General features: G+C 45.2%; 1 protein-coding gene across 4 annotated transcripts; it reads right to left on the minus strand.

The window, feature by feature from the left end:
* Nucleotides 1-4,751: 4,751 nt before the first annotated feature.
* On the minus strand, nt 4,752-17,274 carry LOC146180731 (uncharacterized). Of its 4 annotated transcripts, none has more exons than XM_084576129.1 (4): nt 17,077-17,274; nt 10,472-10,534; nt 9,309-9,604; nt 4,753-5,009 (listed from the first exon to the last, which is right to left on the minus strand). In XM_084576129.1, exons 1-3 carry the CDS (start codon nt 17,238-17,240, stop codon nt 9,499-9,501), a joined length of 333 nt encoding a protein of 110 aa, XP_084432255.1. In that variant the 5' UTR covers nt 17,241-17,274; the 3' UTR covers nt 4,753-5,009; nt 9,309-9,498. The 4 variants fall into 4 exon arrangements, with proteins under 4 accessions (XP_084432254.1, XP_084432255.1, XP_084432253.1 ...); XM_084576127.1 differs by having other exon boundaries at nt 4,761-5,009; nt 10,472-10,558; XM_084576130.1 differs by having other exon boundaries at nt 4,766-5,009; nt 9,309-9,579; nt 10,472-10,558.
* Nucleotides 17,275-18,989: the final 1,715 nt, after the last annotated feature.

Raw genomic sequence — 18,989 nt, forward strand, 5'->3', positions numbered from 1 at the left:
ACTTACACAGTCGGCGCCGTGGTCGGCACCGTTGGCCTCGTTCGGCGCGCAACACGATGTTTACGCCGTCTGCTGTTGAATGCATCTCTCGCCTAAAACAAAAACTTGTCGCTTCGAAAGCGAAACTGATAAATCACTTACGTATGCTTACGGAACGCAGCATCTGTTCGGCTTTTCTCGATCTCAATTGCCATACGTTCTCTTTATATACGCCGTTACAATCGTGGATTCAGAGCTCCGTCAAATCTTCGCCAGAGCTCCGCAGAAAACCAGACGGAGTGGCTTCCAGAGGTTCTGTGCTGCATTATAACCAGAGTTCGTTACCATGAACTGACCTAAAAAGTGGATGGCGTGCCATTAGTGCTCCCTTTTCGAGTATTTCATGTTTAGTGTGTACAAGGGCTTGTTTTTGGATCTATTTTCGCAGTACTGGCTACGGACGAGACGAACTGCTGCTCTCTCGGGCACGAATCGCTCGACCTGCGTGGCTCCGGCCAGAATCTCGTGGCGGCTGCTTTTAGCTGCCTCTCATTGACCCTCTGCCGTCTCCCGGCTCCTGCATGGCGTCGACAATTTTGTTTCGCCAGAAGCTGGACTTTTTGCGAAAACATCCTCGCTGGCTACGGAACGGTCGCTCCATCGTCGAATCGCCCGAATTAACGCTCCATGCAGGCCAGGCTTAACACACTGTTGGCATGCATCATCTTCCAATTCAACGCAGTCCACGTTCTTGACCATAGTGGTATCTCAGGTAATCGGCGCGTTCATGCGTAGCCTGCGGAAGAAACACCTGGGCTCTAGATGATACCCAGCCAAGACCAACCCTTGCAGCTAAAACCGAATTCTCCCGGGGGTGCACATTTGGTATGACCGCAAGGCCCAGCAACATTGCTCTCTCTCCACCCCATACCTGCTCGCTTTTTTGAAAATTAATCTGCCTACAGGAATGGTACCATCTTCTTTCTACCAACATAGGGTATCATTGTAATAATTAGTTTAAAATATAGGGTGCAGTGAGGGAGCGTATGGTTTGGTTTGGTTTTTTAGGGGTTAACGGCCCAAAGTGACAGGCTATGTGAGACATGGAAATTTCAACCACCTGGGGTTCTTAACTTGTACTGACATAGCACAGCACATGGACGCCACTCCGTTTCGGCTTATCGAAGCGCAGCCGCCGTCGGCCTCACGACCTTAGATACATGGCTCGAAGGGAGAACGGACAGGTTTCGGCAACACCTTGTGGTGTTGCCGAATCTTGGAGGTAGCTGATAGCTTTATACCACGGAGACTGATCGTGAAAGCATAATGCGCCGTGTCGGAACCAAGGATTGAGCATAATTGATTATTTGTAATTATTATATTGCGCATTTTTTTATTTAGCTTTTTTGAAGCAATAATGTTTTGGGTGATTCAATCACTTTTTCTGTCATTGATTACTATATGAGCGAAGGGATGGCGACGATGTGATTGCATGCGGCTCTGCTGCACGGCAGTGTGCATGGCTGCCCGGCATCCCAAGTCGCAGAAAACATCATAATAACGTTATTGTTTATATATGTTGAAATAACGTTATTTGCTAAGTAATGCTGTGAATCTAACTTTAAAATGTAACATTAAATGTTGTTTGTTAACTTTACAAATTTACGATATAAATAAATCGTAATGTTAGCAATAAACATTTGCATGACAAACTTAGCAAATAATATGTTCAGTTCAGTCGTGTCCGACTCTTCGTGACCCTGTGGACAATATCACGCCACGCTTTCCGGTCTCTCACTATCTTCCTAACATCACTTAACTTCATCTGCAGCGCCTCGAGGATGCCATCTAACCATCGCGTTCGCTGCCTACCCCTTCTCCGGTGACCCTCAACCTTTCCCAACATCAAATCTTTCTCCAGCGACTCCCCTCTTCTCGTCAGTTACATGCAATACAACACAACACGCCCCACCCGTAACAAACACGAACGGACTATCTTGATGCCACGATGCCGAACAAAAGCATATTCTTGTTCCTTCTTTCCACGCACCATTTCCGAATGGAACCGACTGCCAAGTGGTATCACCAACCTGGTATCTTCAGAATCTTTCTTGTCTGCTGTTTCGGCTCATGTATCGCAGTAGCGCGTCTAGTACACAGTGTATTTCGATTTCCTTGTTTTTATTCTGTTCACTTAGTCTGTTTGACGTCGGATGATTTGCCTGTACTTTTTTGCTTCCCGTTGGTCTTATTGAATTTTGTTCTCGTACTGTAATCGCCCTGTGTTGCTGTTATTTGGTTGTTACTACTTTGTAATTTTTTTTCTTTTTTTCTTTGTGCACTCCTGCCTTGACCGCCAAAGGGCAGTCGGCAGTATTTATGAAATAAATAATAAAATAAAGTAGCTGAGCTTTGACTTTAAAATTTGACCCTCCGATGAGCAGTCAGGGTTTATGGTCGACAATATCGATTGATTTGATCTTTTGGCAGTCCAAGGAACTCTCAAGCGTCTCCGCCAGCACCACAATTCAAACGTGTCAATTCTTCGCCGGTCAGCCTTCTTCACAGTCCAACTTTCACATCCATACATCACAACTGGAAAGACCATAGCACAAGTTATACGGATCTTGGTTGACAGACTAATGTCTCTTCTCTTTACTAGGCGGTCAGGGCTGTCTCCTAATTTCATGGCTGCAGTTTCCTTCCGGGGTAATTTTGGAGCCCAAGAAGAGAAAATCTCTCATAGCTTCCACTTCTTGTCCCTTGATGCTCCAGGACTTGATAGGGCAAGACGTCATGATCTTTGTCTTTTTAATGTTCAGTTCAAGCCCAAAGTTCTCTCTCTCTTCTTGTACGCGCATCAGAAGTCTCTTGAGTTCCACTTCACTTTCTGCCATTAAAGTGGTATCATCCGCAATTTCCCAGCAATCTTCACTCCTGCTGAAGACTCGTCCAGACCGGACTTCCTCATGATGCACTCAGCATATAGGTTAAATAGGCAAGGCGACAGTATGCAGCCCAGTCTCACTCCTTTCTCAATCGGAAACCAATCAGTAACACCATGCCCAGTTCTGACTGTAACCTCTTGCCCTTCATACATGTTCCTGAGGAGACAGATGAGGTGAATTGAAACTCTCATTTCTTGGGGAGCTTGCCACAATCTGCTGTGATCTACGCAGCCAAATGCTTTCGCATAATCAATAAAGCAGAAGTGGATGGGTTTCTGGAACTCTTGCTTTTTCCATGATCTAGCGAAGGTTGGCAATCTGGTCTCTAGTTTCTCTGCTCTTGCGAAACCCAGCTTGCATGTCCGGAAGCTCCCGATCCACATACTGCTGCAGCCTACCTTGGAGGATTTCAACATCACCTTACTAGCATGCGAAATAAGCGCGATCGAGCGGTAGTTGGAACAATCTTTGGCACTGCCTTTCTTTGGAATAAGGATGTAAACTGACCTCCTCCAATCCTGTGGCCACTGCAGGGTTGTCCAAATTTTCTGACATAATGTATACAGAACATTGACAGTGTCGTCATGGTGGAGGTTTTGAAGGAACTCAGCTGGAATGCCATCAATTCCACTAGCTTTGTTCTTAGTAAGGTTGGCTAAGGCCCATTCAACTTCACTGTTCAGGATGCCCGGCTTGATATCAGTAATCACAACAGTCTTATGTTGGGTTTGCACATCCGGGTCCTTCTTGTGCAGTTCTGTGTATTCCTGCCACCTCTTTTTTATCTCTGAGGCTTTAGTGAGGTCCCTGCCTCGTTTGTCCTTTATCATGCCCAGCTTAGCACAGAAGCTTCCTTTGATATCTCTGATTGTCTTATACAGAGCTCTTGTGTTGCTCAATTGGCTGTTGTCCTCAACTGCTTGGCACTGTAGGTTCAGGAAGGCATTCTTATCTGTTCTTGCTATTTTCTGAAAATCCGCATTGAGAACCTTGTATCTTTCTCTTTCCCCCATAACGTTTGCCATCCTCCTTTCCTCAGCTGTTTGCAAAGCCTCTTCAGATAACCAGTTTGCTTTCTTGTATTTCTTTTTGTTGTGAAGGCGTGGTCAATGGGCACGCCGCTCCCGGGTGATGCATCAGACAGCGTAGCCAGGCCATAAATGCCGGTTTATTTTCGGACCAAGGGGTATTATATAGCCAGAGGGGTGAGGGAAAGAAGGAAAGAAAGAATGAAAAGATCGGTGCCGTTGCCGGTTCATAGTTGGCGATTTATCGATTCTGCTATCAGCAGCATCCCTTCCTCCTGATAACCATAGCGATCCACAGGTTTCTTGACTCGGGTTGACCTGCGCAGCTGTGTCTCTTGGGGAGCAGGGTCTGCGGGCTCTGACGTGGATGCGTTGTTCTGAATAGACAGTGGATGGCCCTTACAAAAACTGGTGTTGAAATTCTGTGGAATTTTTGTGAAGTTGCCTCAATAAGCACTGTTTAAAAGCTGTGGATATTCTGTGGCATTTTTGTTGATGAACATTGAGCATGTGTTGAAAATTGGCCTATGTGTTTCAGTTGAAATACCGTTGTAAATTTTTGTGTTGATTACCGACTGAATAAAAACTTAAAATCAACATGTGGTTCATGTGTTGACTTTCAGTTGATTATAAACTGAATACAAACTTAAAATCAACATTTGGTTCATGTGTTGACTTTCAGTTGCATCTGGGAAATCCATTTTGTGTTGATTTTCTGTTGATTATAAACTGAATCCAACCTAAAAGCAACATGTGGTTCATGTGTTGACTTTCAGTTGTGCACTTGGCAATGCATTTTGTGTTGATTTCCTGTTGATTATAGACTGAATACAAACTTAAAAGCAACATGTGATTCATCTGTTGACTTTTAGTTGTGCACATTGGCAATCAATCAAGTACGCTTTGTACTTTCTGAAATGCCTGCACCTGCGAGTGAAGCAAACAATTTTGGCACTGACCAACCTTTATTCACAAACTTCTCGCGCCAGAAATGATGCTAAGCTGTTCTTGATGTGGCTGATAGCAGCATCCGGGTACTTGGCTGATGTGAACGCTGAAAAAAATAGCAAAAAGAAATGTCTTACTTTCCTTGAGCAAAAGTGCACAGAAAATGTATGAGACAATGTAAGGATATCAACGCAGGACTTGTAGCGCCATACACGTCCTTTAACCTATGTGAGACCGTCGAGACTATGTGGCACTCTCCACATGCAATGAACTAACTTCTCGGAGACAGAAAGTTTGCTAAAATACAGTGCATCTCCCTCTGAATGCCAAGTACACCTTACTGTTGAAAATATCCTGGCCCAAGTGGCGAAACACAACTGTAGCATAATGGCTAGGTCAGACTGTTGTGGATTACTCAGATGCATTTTGCTAAACAAGCAATGAAACAGTCATGAATGACCAATGTGCATGATTCTTACGTCTATAATTCAACACACAGCATGCATCGCTAAAAATGTTACTAAAGCATAGACCAGAACACCTTTCTTTTTGCCTCATTAAACATTTTCCTCTGCAGAACGCCAGGAAGATGTATGCACATTTGAACTGTAGTCCTGTTTCTTACAAAGACTAAGTTTGTTATTGTGTTATGCAGTGCGAAATTCACCCCCACAAGAGATGAACAAACTGCTGCTCAGAACTCGGCATGCTTTTATTATGTGATGACACAGTCCACAAGAGTCCAATGATCTGCAGCTGTAAACAGATGAAGAAGTTGTTAGGACACTGCTGTACTTTTTGCAAAAACCAGGCATTAAGCAGAAACCCACAGTTTTTCATGCTGCGAACTCAAATATCAGACTAAAATCGGCCAGAAAAAGCAGAAATACGGAGCCTTCGCAATGGGGCTCACCACGGGTTGTGCCGCCGCCTGTGATTGGCCAAAACATCGCACATTTTGAGGACCGGAGAAGCTACTGATGCGGCTCGAATGACCATCGGGCCGCATGAGTAGCTTCGAATGACCATCGGGTTTTTCACCACATGTATCCGTACCAGATGGGCCCATAAACGATGCAGCACTTCCATTGTGGGGAGCACAGGCTTTGCATGAAATCTTGCTGTGGTATAGAGTAAGGCATTTTGAAAAGTAGTGTGTGTAATTATCAGAATGTACATATCCCTCAAGAAAACCTCGGCGTGCATATTTATGAGAAAGAAGGGAAGCAAACAATGCAGTAGCAGACTACTTCCGTCTCAGGCCTCCCGCCCCGCCAGAAGTCATTGTTGTCAAAAAAGGGTGAAGCAGTACACAGCTTCCACCAGACAAATGAACTGTAAGCAGAGTGCTGTTGCCGAGCTCTGCGATGCACGCAAGGCATTGACGGAGCTTTTGTGCTGGAGACCATGTTCTTAAATGTTTTCTTAGAAGAGCCTCATCGGTTTCCTTTCTAATTTCATTTGCATTCCCAAACAAGACAGAACTATGTAAAATGAGGCAGCAATGGGTGCAAAATCACGAGGCAATATATGAACAACTTCAATTATTGCTGCTTGGACGCATTGAAGGAAACGTCGCTCAGTGCGTTCCATACTTAAATGCACCCATACTCAGCTTAGTGGTACACACTTTACCTTCTAATAACACTCCCATAGGTGTCCCACAAACATATCAAGCACGTGCCATGCTGGAAACGATCTCGTAAAGCTGTCACTACCTAGCTGCAACACAACAGTGGGCTCTCCTTAATCATCTGCTCGTTTGCAAAGGATCATCAGCGCGTGTGGCTGATGACTTGTCTGATGTTTAGCAAAAAGCGCGTGCGGCTAGTTGTCCGATTTTTAGCGAAGCCGCTAAGCACACCTTTGAGCAAAAAAACAAACAAAACACACAATTACAACCACACACAGGTGCTGCCTGCCCATCCCACCATGAGATTGCACTCTGAACCGATCGCAATCAACGCTAAACGTGATGGTTCACATACGAATGAGACCTGAATATTCAGAAAGTAATGGAACTACAGTCAGAAGTGCATGCCTTGTCTCCCATTTCTTCCTTCAATAATTGGGTTCTAGGAAATGGTGACTAGCACAACTCTTTTGTGTGAGGAAATGGAAGGAACTACGTCATGATTCAGCCATGCCTTTTTGACAAAGCCCTATAGAAATTGCATTAAGAACAAATTGTATGTAGTCACAGTCACGAAAATGCTTCGAGTAGAATGTTTTCTTAGTCACCTTAAATTTATCTCTTCTCAGCAGCATCACATAGCGCAGCAAGCGTTTGACATTGCAAGAAATGATGAAAGACGACCTCGTCGCGGCCACAGCTGCTTGTGCATCCGAACGCATGCAGAGCAGTGTTGCATCAGGCACACAACACTCAGTTGACAAGTTTTGTATGCCCACAAAGCCTGCAAGACAACAGCGAATGCCAAAAGCTCCCTCGGGTGGCTCTGAATGCCTCCGAATCTGCAAAGTGACATCACAACCGACGAAGGAGCGAGGTTTCCCTCTCTGCTTGTCTCTGTAGCAGTCGCGAGAGATTTGAAGTGCGCGTTTTCAGTCCGCGATTGCGCAGGTGTTTTTTGTGTAATCGAAAAAATAATTTCACAGACATGATCAACAAATAACCTACTTCAAAAATATAGATTACTAGCACATTTGAAAACCATCGCAGTGTCCCTTCAAGGTTCTGCTGCCACACACTCAGCTATGAACACAGTGGCCTCCACCACAACATTGCCAAGGATGTCAGTCATAACAATGCCAAAGAGAACTCATTTATGCAAGCTAATTGGCTACTTTGCAAATTAGGTGCATAAGCAGATCTACAAATAGATTTCAACAGTTAGTTGCCAGCATTTCCCCCCTCTTTATTCACGCTTTTACCATATTTGTGTACGAGGCATAATCATGCAGTAACTTACATACCATACCATACAGCGACTTTCCTTTGAGTTCGTCAGGTGCAAACACCTGGCGCAAAAGTGTCCTGGCAAACTTGCCAGCACTGGTGTGTCCAGAGCTGCGCTCTAGGCGCTCCAGGAGTGTTTTATCCACAACAACTCCATTTCCAATCCCCGCAGGGGGCACCTGTTAAAGCAGGTGTTTGCGTGTACTGTGCGACACCACGGACCCCAGCACCCACGCTTAGCCGTGCGTGGCATCGCCGTGTCTGGGGAAAAGGGGATCCTGGTGGTTGAGCCGATGCCGAGTGTTCGGACCGTTAAGGCCCCTCGGCGGAGGCAACACACCACTTTGGCCCACGCTTCCCATAGACGGCACCTCCGGGCTGACCCACCCGGGGGAAATCGGCAGTCGCCTTTTCCTGTCCTCCCCTCCATCTTTCACTTTCCTGTCCTCTACTCTCTTCTTGGTTTTTTCCTTACTTCCCGGCGGCGAGGGTTAACCTTGTGTGGCTGACTACCCTGAGTTGAGCCATATTAGGTTATAGTTAAGGTATACAGCTGGAGTGGGCAGAGCTTTTTTTAGGCACCTGTCCCGTCCCCTTGTTGGACTCCATGGTGGGTGGCTGGTACCATAACCGAACAATAAAATAAACTTTATGGCTTCTTCCCTTTCCGCAACTGATCGCCCTCCCGCCAAGAGAGGGCGCACCGATGTGACGAACAAGTTTTTCACTAAAAATGTAAACAGCTTCCCCCGCTTTCATGTCATTCACTCCGAACAAGCAGAAAAAACTGCCCGTCAAGTCTCACCGTTCCTTGTAACAAAGACTCTCACAGACACAATAGGTCCAGGCTACAAAGTCAAAAAGCTACCAAATGGTGACCTCCTCTTAGAAGTGCTGTACAACCACCAGTGCGAAAAGCTAGCAGCTATTAGATCATTCGGTGACGTCCCTGTCACAATCTCACCACACCGCTCACTCAATAGAGTTCGTGGGGTCATTTCAGATAATGACCTCAAGTTTCTGACCGAAGAAGAATTGCTCGAAGGACTCAAGGACCAAAATGTCATCAACGTTTATCGAATCAAGATCAGGCGAGACAACAAAGAGATCCAAACTAAGCACATCGTCTTGACATTTGCGCTGAGCACCCTTCCAGACTCCGTTGAAGTAGGATACACAAAGCTGCAACTCAGACTGTACATACCTAACCCACGTCGCTGTTATAACTGCCAGAGATATGGCCACAGCTCCCAGAGCTGCTGAGGCCGACTCACCTGCGCAAAATGTGCCTCAAATGAACATGCCACTGACAACTGCCAAACTGAACCAAACCTTTGCGTAAACTGTGAGGGCAACCACCCAGCATACTCAAGATCCTGCCCAACATGGAAGAAAGAAAAAGAAATTGTAACCTTAAAAGTCACTGAGAACATTACATTCGGAGAGGCGAGAAAGCGGCTTTCATTGGTCCAAAGCCCAACTTACTCCGTTGTGACGCAATAGGGCGCAGCGTCACAGCGTGCTTCGGCACCCGCCCAGGTCATGGGTAGTGACCCTGGTGTGGAGCCATCCGCGCCCACGGTAGCTGCAGCTGGCGCTGCTCCACCACCCCCAAAGCAGGCTTCGCGACCTTCCAGGTCTGCGGGGCCCAAGGCCTCTTCTCACACGGGGAGGCCTACTTCAAGCGTTCCGGTGTGTTGTCCGCGGTCATCCAGCGTGTCTGAGGACGCGATGGACACGACAACACAGGGTAGTCCTGTGCCGTCAAGACGGCGGGACTCCTTAGAGCGTGCGAAAAAGGACAAGCCCCGAATCACGGGGCCAAAAACAACGTAGTCTCTATTTTACTCGTATAGCTTAAGATGGCTTTTGTAATAAACTGGAATTGCAGGGGACTGCTTAATAACTTAAGAGACATAGAAGACATTTTAGCAACATATTCACCTGTGGCCTTATGTCTGCAGGAAACAAACCTGAGTCCTCTACATGTGAATATTCTTAAAAAATACAGTCTTCCGCCGTGATCGAGAGCAGGCATGCAGGCTCTCGGGCGGTGTTGCCATCATAGTCAAAAACAATATTGCAGCTCGTGAACATAGGCTCAAAACTCGGCTAGAAGCAGTAGCTGCCACACTTATCACGTATAAAACAATCACAATTTGCAGTATTTATATAGAGCCACACTTAAAAATAACACTCCATGATATCGAAGACCTTTTCAGCCAACTGCCAGATCCATGCGTAGTAGTTGGCGATTTTAACGCCCACTCTTCTTTCTGGGGCAGTGAAAAAACTGACACGAGGGGCCAAATTTTAGAAGACTTTATTCTGTGCAATAATATCTGCTTACTTAACACCGGAAAACCCACTTACTGCTCCCCGAGCTCCGGTAAAATGAGTTTTATTGATCTATCTTTCTGCTCATCATCGGTTTTTAGCGATTTTAAATGGGATGTCTTAGATAATCCGCATGGAAGTGATCACCTACCTACAACAATCAGTCTAACATCATCACCATCTATAATTCAAACCAAACCAAGATGTTGGAAGCTGCATTTAGCAGACTGGAAGCTTTTTAAAGAGAAAGCTGACTTAGGAAAGCTATTTGCCGAAGATTTTAATGTCGACGAGTTAAATGAAAGATTTACCTCTTGTATTTTAACCGCCGCACGCCAAGCCATCCCTCAATCATCTGGAGTTGTGAGACAGAACTGTAAAGTGTGGTGGACAAAAGACTGCAGGGAGGCAAAGAAAAAACAAAATAAGGCGTGGAGTATATTTCGCAGGTACCCCACACAAGAAAATCTCCTAATTTTCAAAAAGGCTAGAGCTAAAGCGCGCTATGTACGTCGTACTGCTGAAAAAGCTTCATGGCAGCATTACATCTCTTCTATAAGCAGTCATAAAACATCCAAGGATATGTGGGCACAAGTAAATAAATTAAATGGCAAGTACTCCCCATTTACAGTTCCTCTCCTTACAGACCCAAATACCCAGACAAGCATTCAAGAGCAAGTGGACATTTTAGGTGAACATTTTTTCATGGTATCTAGCTCATCACATTATTCAGAATCATTTTTAAAGTATAAAAGCCAAGCAGAAAGACAGAAATTACCTACTACTGGCAGCGTTCACGAATCATACAACAGTCCCCTTACACTACAAGAAATAACACAGTTCTCTCTTCCGGCAAACGCACAGCACCAGGCCCAGATGAAATACACTATCAAATGCTAGCCCATCTTTCTGAATCCTCAGTTGAAGCACTCTTAAATTTTTTTAACAAGGTATGGATGTCAGGAGAAATACCGCAGGCCTGGAAGAAAGCCATTATTGTTCCGTTACTGAAACATGGAAAGCCACCAACATCCCCAAGCAGTTATAGGCCCATAGCACTAACGAGTTGTATTGCTAAATCATTTGAAAGTGTTCTAAATATCAGGCTCATGTTTACACTTGAATCTCGCAAACTTCTCGGCACCCGCCAATGTGGATTTAGAAAAGGATGTTCGACAACTGATCATCTTGTGCGCTTGGAAAATACGGTACGAGAAGCATTTATACGCAGACAACACTGCCTTGCCGTATTTTTTGATTTAGAAAAAGCTTATGACACGACGTGGAGGTATGGAATCCTGCGTGACCTGGGAGACCTTGGCATCCGCGGCAGAATGTTAAAATGCTTGAAAGAGTTTTTGTCCGACCGTTCTTTCCAAGTTCGTCTCGGTGCTACTCTGTCAAAACGTTTCACTCAGGAGAATGGTGTCCCTCAGGGGTGCATCTTGAGTACCACACTGTTTGTAGTAAAAATGAACTCCATAGTAAAAATAATCCCAACGACCATCATGCATTCAGTCTATGTCAATGACCTACAAATAGCATGTACATCCTCTAATGTATCAACGTGTGAGAGACAAATTCAATTAACAGTGAATAAACTAGCGACATGGGCAGATAGAAATGGTTTCAGGTTCTCTGCACAGAAATCAATAGCCGTTTTATTCTCACTTAGACGAGGTTTGCAAGTGGACCCTACAGTTTACCTCAATGACATTGCTCTCCCAGTAAAACACGAACATAATTTTCTAGGCATTACTTTCGACAGAAAGCTTACTTTCCTCCCCCACATAAACACCCTTAGAAAGAAAGCCTCCCAATCTTTAAATATACTTAAAGTGCTGTCACGTAAACGCTGGGGATCCGACAGGACATGCCTTCTGCAGATTTATCGTTCAGTTGTACGTTCGAGCTTGGACTACGGTTGCATAGTCTACGGTTCCGCAAGACCCTCATACCTAAAACGACTAGACCCAGTCCACAACCTAGGTCTGCGTCTTTCGACCGGGGCATACAGGACGTCGCCTGTGCGAAGTCTGTATGTAGAAACCAACAAACCATCTCTTGAGGACAGAAGAACCATGCTAACTTGTTCATACATTCTTAAGATCCGTTCGCTACCAACACACCTCTGCTACCCCATAGTAACAAAGTGCCCGTCCAGAACCCTGTTCAACAACAAACCGCAAGCAGTCAGACCCCTCCTCCTCCGCTTTGAACAGATGTGCGAAGAAATAAAAATACTCGATACACTCCCCGACATTGCACAATGCCCTGATCCATTACCCCCTTGGTATAAATTTCCCTGTGTATGCGACCTTACTTTAACACAGTTTGACAAACAACAAACTCCACACGAACACATATTACAAGAATTCCTGACATTAGAGGAAAAATACAAAGACCACAATACATTTTATACCGATGGTTCTAAAGCGACCTCATATGTTGGTAGTGGTGTCATAGAAAACAATCGCCAGAAAACAGTTAGGTTGCCCAATTGTGCATCAGTGTTCACTGCAGAAAGTTATGCCATATCCATAGCTGTGGAAAAAATAATAAAATGCAATATTGAAAAGAGTATAATCTACACCGACTCCCTCAGCTTAATCAAAGCATTACACTCTAAAAATGCAACAGAACCTTTAGTGGGAAAAATAATACATTGTATAACATCAGCCGAAACACGAGGTTACAAAATTAAATTCTGCTGGGTACCTAGCCATGTCGGAATCGTAGGTAACAAGACAGCTGACGAATGTGCAGCAGCTGCCCACAAAGCAAAAATAGAAAAAGTAAATGTACCACGCAAAGATGTTTTGAAATTTATACAAAAAAAGCTCAGGGAAAAATGGCAAGCCTCATGGAAAAATGAAATAAACAACAAACTACACGTCCTGAAACCAGTTGTCGAAGAATGGAAGTCATGCAGTCACCAGAAACGCTTCATGGAGGTAATATTATGTCGCCTTCGAATAGGACACACGCATCTTACTCAGTTTCATTCTCAAAAAAGAAGATGAACCCATATGTGAAGACTGTGGACATGGACTGACGATAAACCACATTTTAATTTCATGTAAAAAACTCGAAATGCTACGGAAAAAGCATTTCACTCAATTTTACACCGAACAGATACCATTCCATCCATCACTTCTCCTAGGAGAGAATGCAATTGTAGACATTTCATGTGTTTTTAGTTTCTTAGAAGAAACATCTTTCCTGAACAAGCTATGATATCTTAACACTTTATTCCTTCTCAAACATAATATACCTTGTGCTTGGCGCATGATAGCCTGAGTTGCTTATGCGCCATAAAACACAACACAACACATCCATTTCCAATGTCTACCTGCAAGCACAGCAATTCACAAAAAAGCTGCCATCAGTACAGAAAACAGTGACGGTTATCTACCCTGCATATCTTACGAGTGCCTTGATGGCAAATGACACAAAGCTGAACACAGGTTAAAAAAAAAAAAAAACTTGCTGCAATAAATCTCGGCCACAAAGAGTGGGGCCTTTGCAGTTTAACACCACCAGATTGCATTCCACTGTAGCTGCTTGATAACACACGTCCATGTTCATTACGCCAAGCACTGGTAGCTTTCCGAGATAGCAGGATAACTTTATCGGAGATTTCGCGAGCGGAGGCCATTCATTGCGATGTTTGTCATAAATAGCTTTTGAAATGACGCAGACTGGGGATCCTGTATCAATGTCCATTTTTAGGTCAACGCCGTTCCATGTGAATGTTTTCTGAATGGGCGGTAGCAGCGTCTGCGCCGCCGTACGGAGGGACCATATCTGCGATGTACTGCTATCACTGTCTTCAGATTCCTGCCGCTTCTGTGCTTCCATGGTACCAGTTCTGTTAACGCTGTCAGCCGCTGAGCACATCTTCGCTAGATGCCCGTATCGTCTGCATTTGAAACATTGCCGTCTGTTAAAGCGACACGCTGCAGTCTTGTGACCGTAGTTACCGCAGCACTGGCATTGCGTTCGTTGTTTGAACTTCGCCTTTGTTATCTCTGGTTGGCGCCGATGAGTTATCTTGAACACGTTTGGATCCCGAGCCTCCCCGGTTATGCCTCGCGAATCAAGATCGGCTTCCTTTAGCGACAGGTCTTTTATCGCCAGAAGCTGCTTTTGTAAACTTTTTGATCTGACGCCACATACGATGCGGTCTCTGATCATTCTGGCTAGCATAGACGAAAAATTGCAGTTCTGTGCTATTTGTCGTATAGCGACAATCAAATCCTGCACGGATTCTTCTTCTTTCTGATAGCGGTTGAAGAACTTTAAACTTTCTATTTCGTTTGGTGTAGGATCTATTAGCTGTTCAAGGTCTCGACTACCTCGTCGTAGCTCAACGAACTTGTTTTTGCTGGCGCTACTTTACTTAAAACTTGAACTGTCTTTTGTCCCAAGGGCGGCTACAAGTAAAGCCCTCTTCTTTGCATCAGCTGAGATTTCACTGCCTCAAAGTACGCTTCTACTTTCACCAGGTAAGCTTGCCACTTATCTTTTTCCTCATCGAAGTCCGGTAGCTTGTGACCCATGTCTAGCGCTGTCCTGGGCCCGATATCCTTGCCGATAGCCTCATCGCCACTGTTGGAAAGGCGCAGTCAATGGGCACGCCGCTCCCGGGTGATGCATCAGACAGTGTAGCCAGGCCAAAAAACGCCGGTTTATTATATAGCCAGAGGGGTGCGGGAAAGAAGGAAAGAAAGAATGAAACGATTGGTGCCGTTGCCGGTTCATAGTTGGCGATTTATCGCTTCTGCTATCAGCAGCACTATCACGAACATCAGTCCACATCTCTTCACGCTCTCTGTCTTCTAGATGTAATTCTTGAAATCGATTCCTCACTTCCACACAGTTAAATTGCGAACGGGGGTGATGCCCGTCGAAGTGATCAATATGACGTTGGTGATCGTATAGGGCGTCAGTCAAACGAAGAGCGCCAAGCTCCTTCGTCCAGCGACACGTTGCAAGTTGGAGAAGTCGAATATAAAGGCCGTTTATTCAAGACAGGGCTAAAGACGTACAGGACAGATCAAAAAAGGCAGAGTAAACGATGACAGACCAGAGGTGGCCGAGACCCGGCGCGCTCTCCGTATTTCGCGCCAACACATCCCCTTAAATCAGTTTTCCCAGGTTTGTGGGCCACCTCCTACGCATCAATCACAGTCCTACTTCTGGTAGCCAATCCGGGAATTTAGTCAAACTCAAATAGGCTAAGTGCGTGTCGGGGCTAACGAAGTTGTTTCTATTTTCCCGCACCACGCGTTTCCTGGAAACTCGAATGTCTAAACACATGGCTACAGCCCCTCAGACCGTATGGAAAAACACTCAACTAACAAAAGCATCGCGCAGCAGGAGCCACACGTGCGGTCCAAGGAGCAGTAGCGGTCCTCATCCCGTCTCCATTTCTGGGGCATCCGCGCGCTGCATCTTCAAGGGCCATAAAACACTTCTCAGAAACAAAAGGGCTCGCGAGGACGGTTAGCTTGTCTTCGTCCGAGTCGCACCCCTCGACACAAAACTCAGCGCTCCGGTGACGGCCATTCTTTCACCGTGGGTGTCCCGCCGGACGCACACAAGAGGGGGACCAAGTCAGCGAGCAAGGGGAGGAGGGGGAATCGGGGCGGCCGGAGGCTCGCAACCTAACACCTTCCTGCCAAGAATGTTGGGGGACGCTTGCCATACTCCAACATAAAAACAAACACTCGCCCCTCACTTTACACTGACAAGGCCAACGCACAGGCGCCGCGGAAATAAACAATGGAAGAAAACAGGGACTAGTAGCCTGCACTCTATGGACATTAGCCTACTGAAAAATCCTGTTTAAAATTTATACAGGAAATCATATATATAGGTTTATTGTACAGGATCTGGGATAGAGGATTACAGGGAATTCCTGTACTGTACAGGAAAGTGGCAGCATACAGGATATTCCTGATCACCGCAGGGTATTCCTGTTTTATATAGGATTGACCACTATTGTACAGGAATGCCGCGTTTTAAATAGGATATTCCTGTATATTACAGGACTTCGGAAATGATACAGGATATCCCGTATCATACAGAATTTCCTAATATTATACAGGATTTTCTAATATCATTTAGGGTAGCCCTAATTATAGCGAATTATCGTTTTATATAGGATGGCCCAAATTTATACAGGACGAAGGCAAAAATAAAATCAAAGTGCGTCCCACTTGTACTGGACCTGAAAAAGATCTTGAGCCTTTCTCCAATAATACCACCTGTCCGCTACTAACTGCAGCAATGAACAGCTCCCTACAAACTTGTACCTGCAATTATTTGTGAGTCAGAATGTTCTGAAACTCAGCTTTAAGCTTTCACCAAGTACTGGTAGCTTTTTATACTACACCAGAAGTTCCAACAACAGTGTATTTTTTTGCAGAAGGCACATACTGGCTGGTTTGCACATGCTTAAGAATCAAGTAAAAGAGCGCTAGGAAAGACAGGACACATGAACGACAGACACACTGTTCATTCACGTGTCATGTATTTCCTAGCACTGTTTTACTCTGTTTTACTCTCTACAGCTGCCGGCTTCTCTTGTGGATGCACTCTGATGAAATGATCGAATGCACCTGCAAAAGTAATGTAATTGCTGATATAGAATCCTTCAGTCAGCCAGTGAACAAGCATACAATGCATATCGATTACAACAGAAAACAATAAGACATTTATTTCCATGAGATGTGGTGAGGACAAGTAAACAGCCCATTTTGGTACTTGACTGAGCATTTCGTTTTCTATAAACAAAGGGATCATGCAGTTAAATACTTAGGCATTAATTACGCAGTAAAAAATACTTGACTGGATGTCCTTATTTGCACATTCATAAATTTATAGCTGCATCACTTTGGCAGCAACTTACGGCCAATGGCTTGCAGCTTCACTGGCGTCATCGGCTTTCTGCATAAGGCAGGCCTGCCCCGTCACACTCCTTTCCAGGAGTCCTGGTATCGTCCAGAGACACCTCGCTGCATCTTTGCAGAAACGGGAGTCCCTGGACGATACCATTAGAGCAGCCCACTTCATGGAAGGTATAAAAACACCCCCTCCAAGGTGGACCTGCGCAAAAAGACAATGCATAATTGTGAACAAAAAGAAACAAGGCATTGCATATATTTAAGCTACTGAAATTTGTGCGAACTTTACTCCTCGCTGAATTATCAACCAGTGTACATTAAAATATCTGCTAAAGGCATGTTAAAAGCACAGAAAAGACGTTCACCTTATTCTCATGAAAACAAATAGTGAAAGTGCCACACACTGACAACAAATGAGTGCTAAAAATTTCTTATCAGAAGGACTTGCAACACAATGTAGTGTACAACAATGAATGATGTATGCTTAATGTCCCAAAAACAAGTTAGTTTGGTATTTGTAGAACTTTCTCAGCACAAGAAATTCCACCAATTTGGACAGATGCGCGAACTGATTAATCAAATTATTTTAAAAGTTAAATGCTCATAGTTTTACACCCGAAAATGAAAGGACAATATATTCATCAGATTTAGCTCACAATAATGGCAGTTTAGCTTTTAAAACAGAATTGTGTCCACATTACTTTAGTCGCATCATTTTTAATTCTCAGTTCTAATTTCTCCATCACCCTTGGCTTTCAGTCCTATGCCTTTTGTTCAAGAAGTTGAGCAAGATATGTAGGCTAATTATGACGTTCTGCTTTATTTTAACCTGCTAGCTTTAAAGGCCCCTTTCACCGAAAATGTGGTATCGGTGGCAGTCCGCCAGCGTTAAGGCCCCAATATAGTCCGACGTAACGCACGCGCGCGCGCACGTCGGCCTCCGCGACGTTACGTCGGCGAAAAACCGAGGTCTATAGTCCAACGTCACGGCGTGATGGACGTAGCGAGCGCGAGCCGACGCGGCGCAACGTCGCCGACGCGCAAATAGAATCTCGCCTATTTCTCGCCGACCGCGTCAGCCGCGTCGGCCACGCATCCCAGCATTCCTCACGCGCAGTGAAGATGGCGGCTTGCATGTAGACAGCGACAGCGCGCGCATTTCAGACACTGTTGCGGAAAAGCCGCTAGAAGGCATTCGAGGGCAGCCCTGCGTCTATGATACCAAGCGGATTGACTACAGTGACGTTCAGAGGAAAGAAAAATGCTTGGGATGCAAACTGTCAGTAGAGCGGCCGGGCACAGCTGTGAGTTCTTCGCTGCGGTGCGTGTGCCATACACGTTTTAATGCATTGCTTTAGGAGGTGTAACGATGGTGCTGTTTCACTTATCTGCAGTACATTCAGTGGAAGAATACCAAAATCTACGGAAGCGGCTTCGCATAGAGTTGCGACCTGTACACGCCGGAATCGAATGCCGTACTCGATTTGGCCACACGGCTCAACAACCAGGGAATTCGCGAAATTTATGGAATTCTACAGGAACTGCGGCCGGCCGAGAAAGTGATCCTCATTATTGTGTAATCTATAACTCTTCTTTAATCGTAAATATACTTAAATTATGATTAGTTTTCAGTAAAACACGCACGTACACAATCATCGTTCCGTCTGTAGCCGTCGTCGACGCGGGCTCAGACCGTTGCTGGGCTGGACGTCTCCACGGCTGGCTGTACATGCTTTGTGCCATTTGAACATTCGCAGTAAACACATCGCATCATTGCCTTGATCACAGCAATAATTAGTGCCTCGATAGGCAGCCAGTTCGTCCCTGTAGGTGACCTGTCGTCTGCTCGAAAATGCACACCGAAAACGTACCAGCCCTCGAGGGCGTCTTGTGCGCATGCGCGACGCGGCACCGGGCA

The sequence above is a fragment of the Amblyomma maculatum genome, chromosome 8, assembly GCF_055883805.1.
Source record: "Amblyomma maculatum isolate TAMU_Amacu chromosome 8, ASM5588380v1, whole genome shotgun sequence".
Lineage (NCBI taxonomy): Eukaryota > Metazoa > Arthropoda > Arachnida > Ixodida > Ixodidae > Amblyomma > Amblyomma maculatum.

Bases quoted from the DNA above. Each gene is read 5' to 3' on its own strand.
- LOC146180731 (XM_084576127.1), bottom strand. From the start codon at position 17,240: ATGAAGTGGGCTGCTCTAATGGTATCGTCCAGGGACTCCCGTTTCTGC. The intron at 10,559-17,076 runs GTAAGTTGCTGC...GCCTCCCTGCAG, and splicing joins GAAGCTGCAAGCCATTGGCC to TCTTTTGTCCACCACACTTT. The intron at 9,605-10,471 runs GTAAATCTTTCA...GCACGCTCTAAG, and splicing joins CGGCGGTTAAAATACAAGAG to GAGTCCCGCCGTCTTGACGG.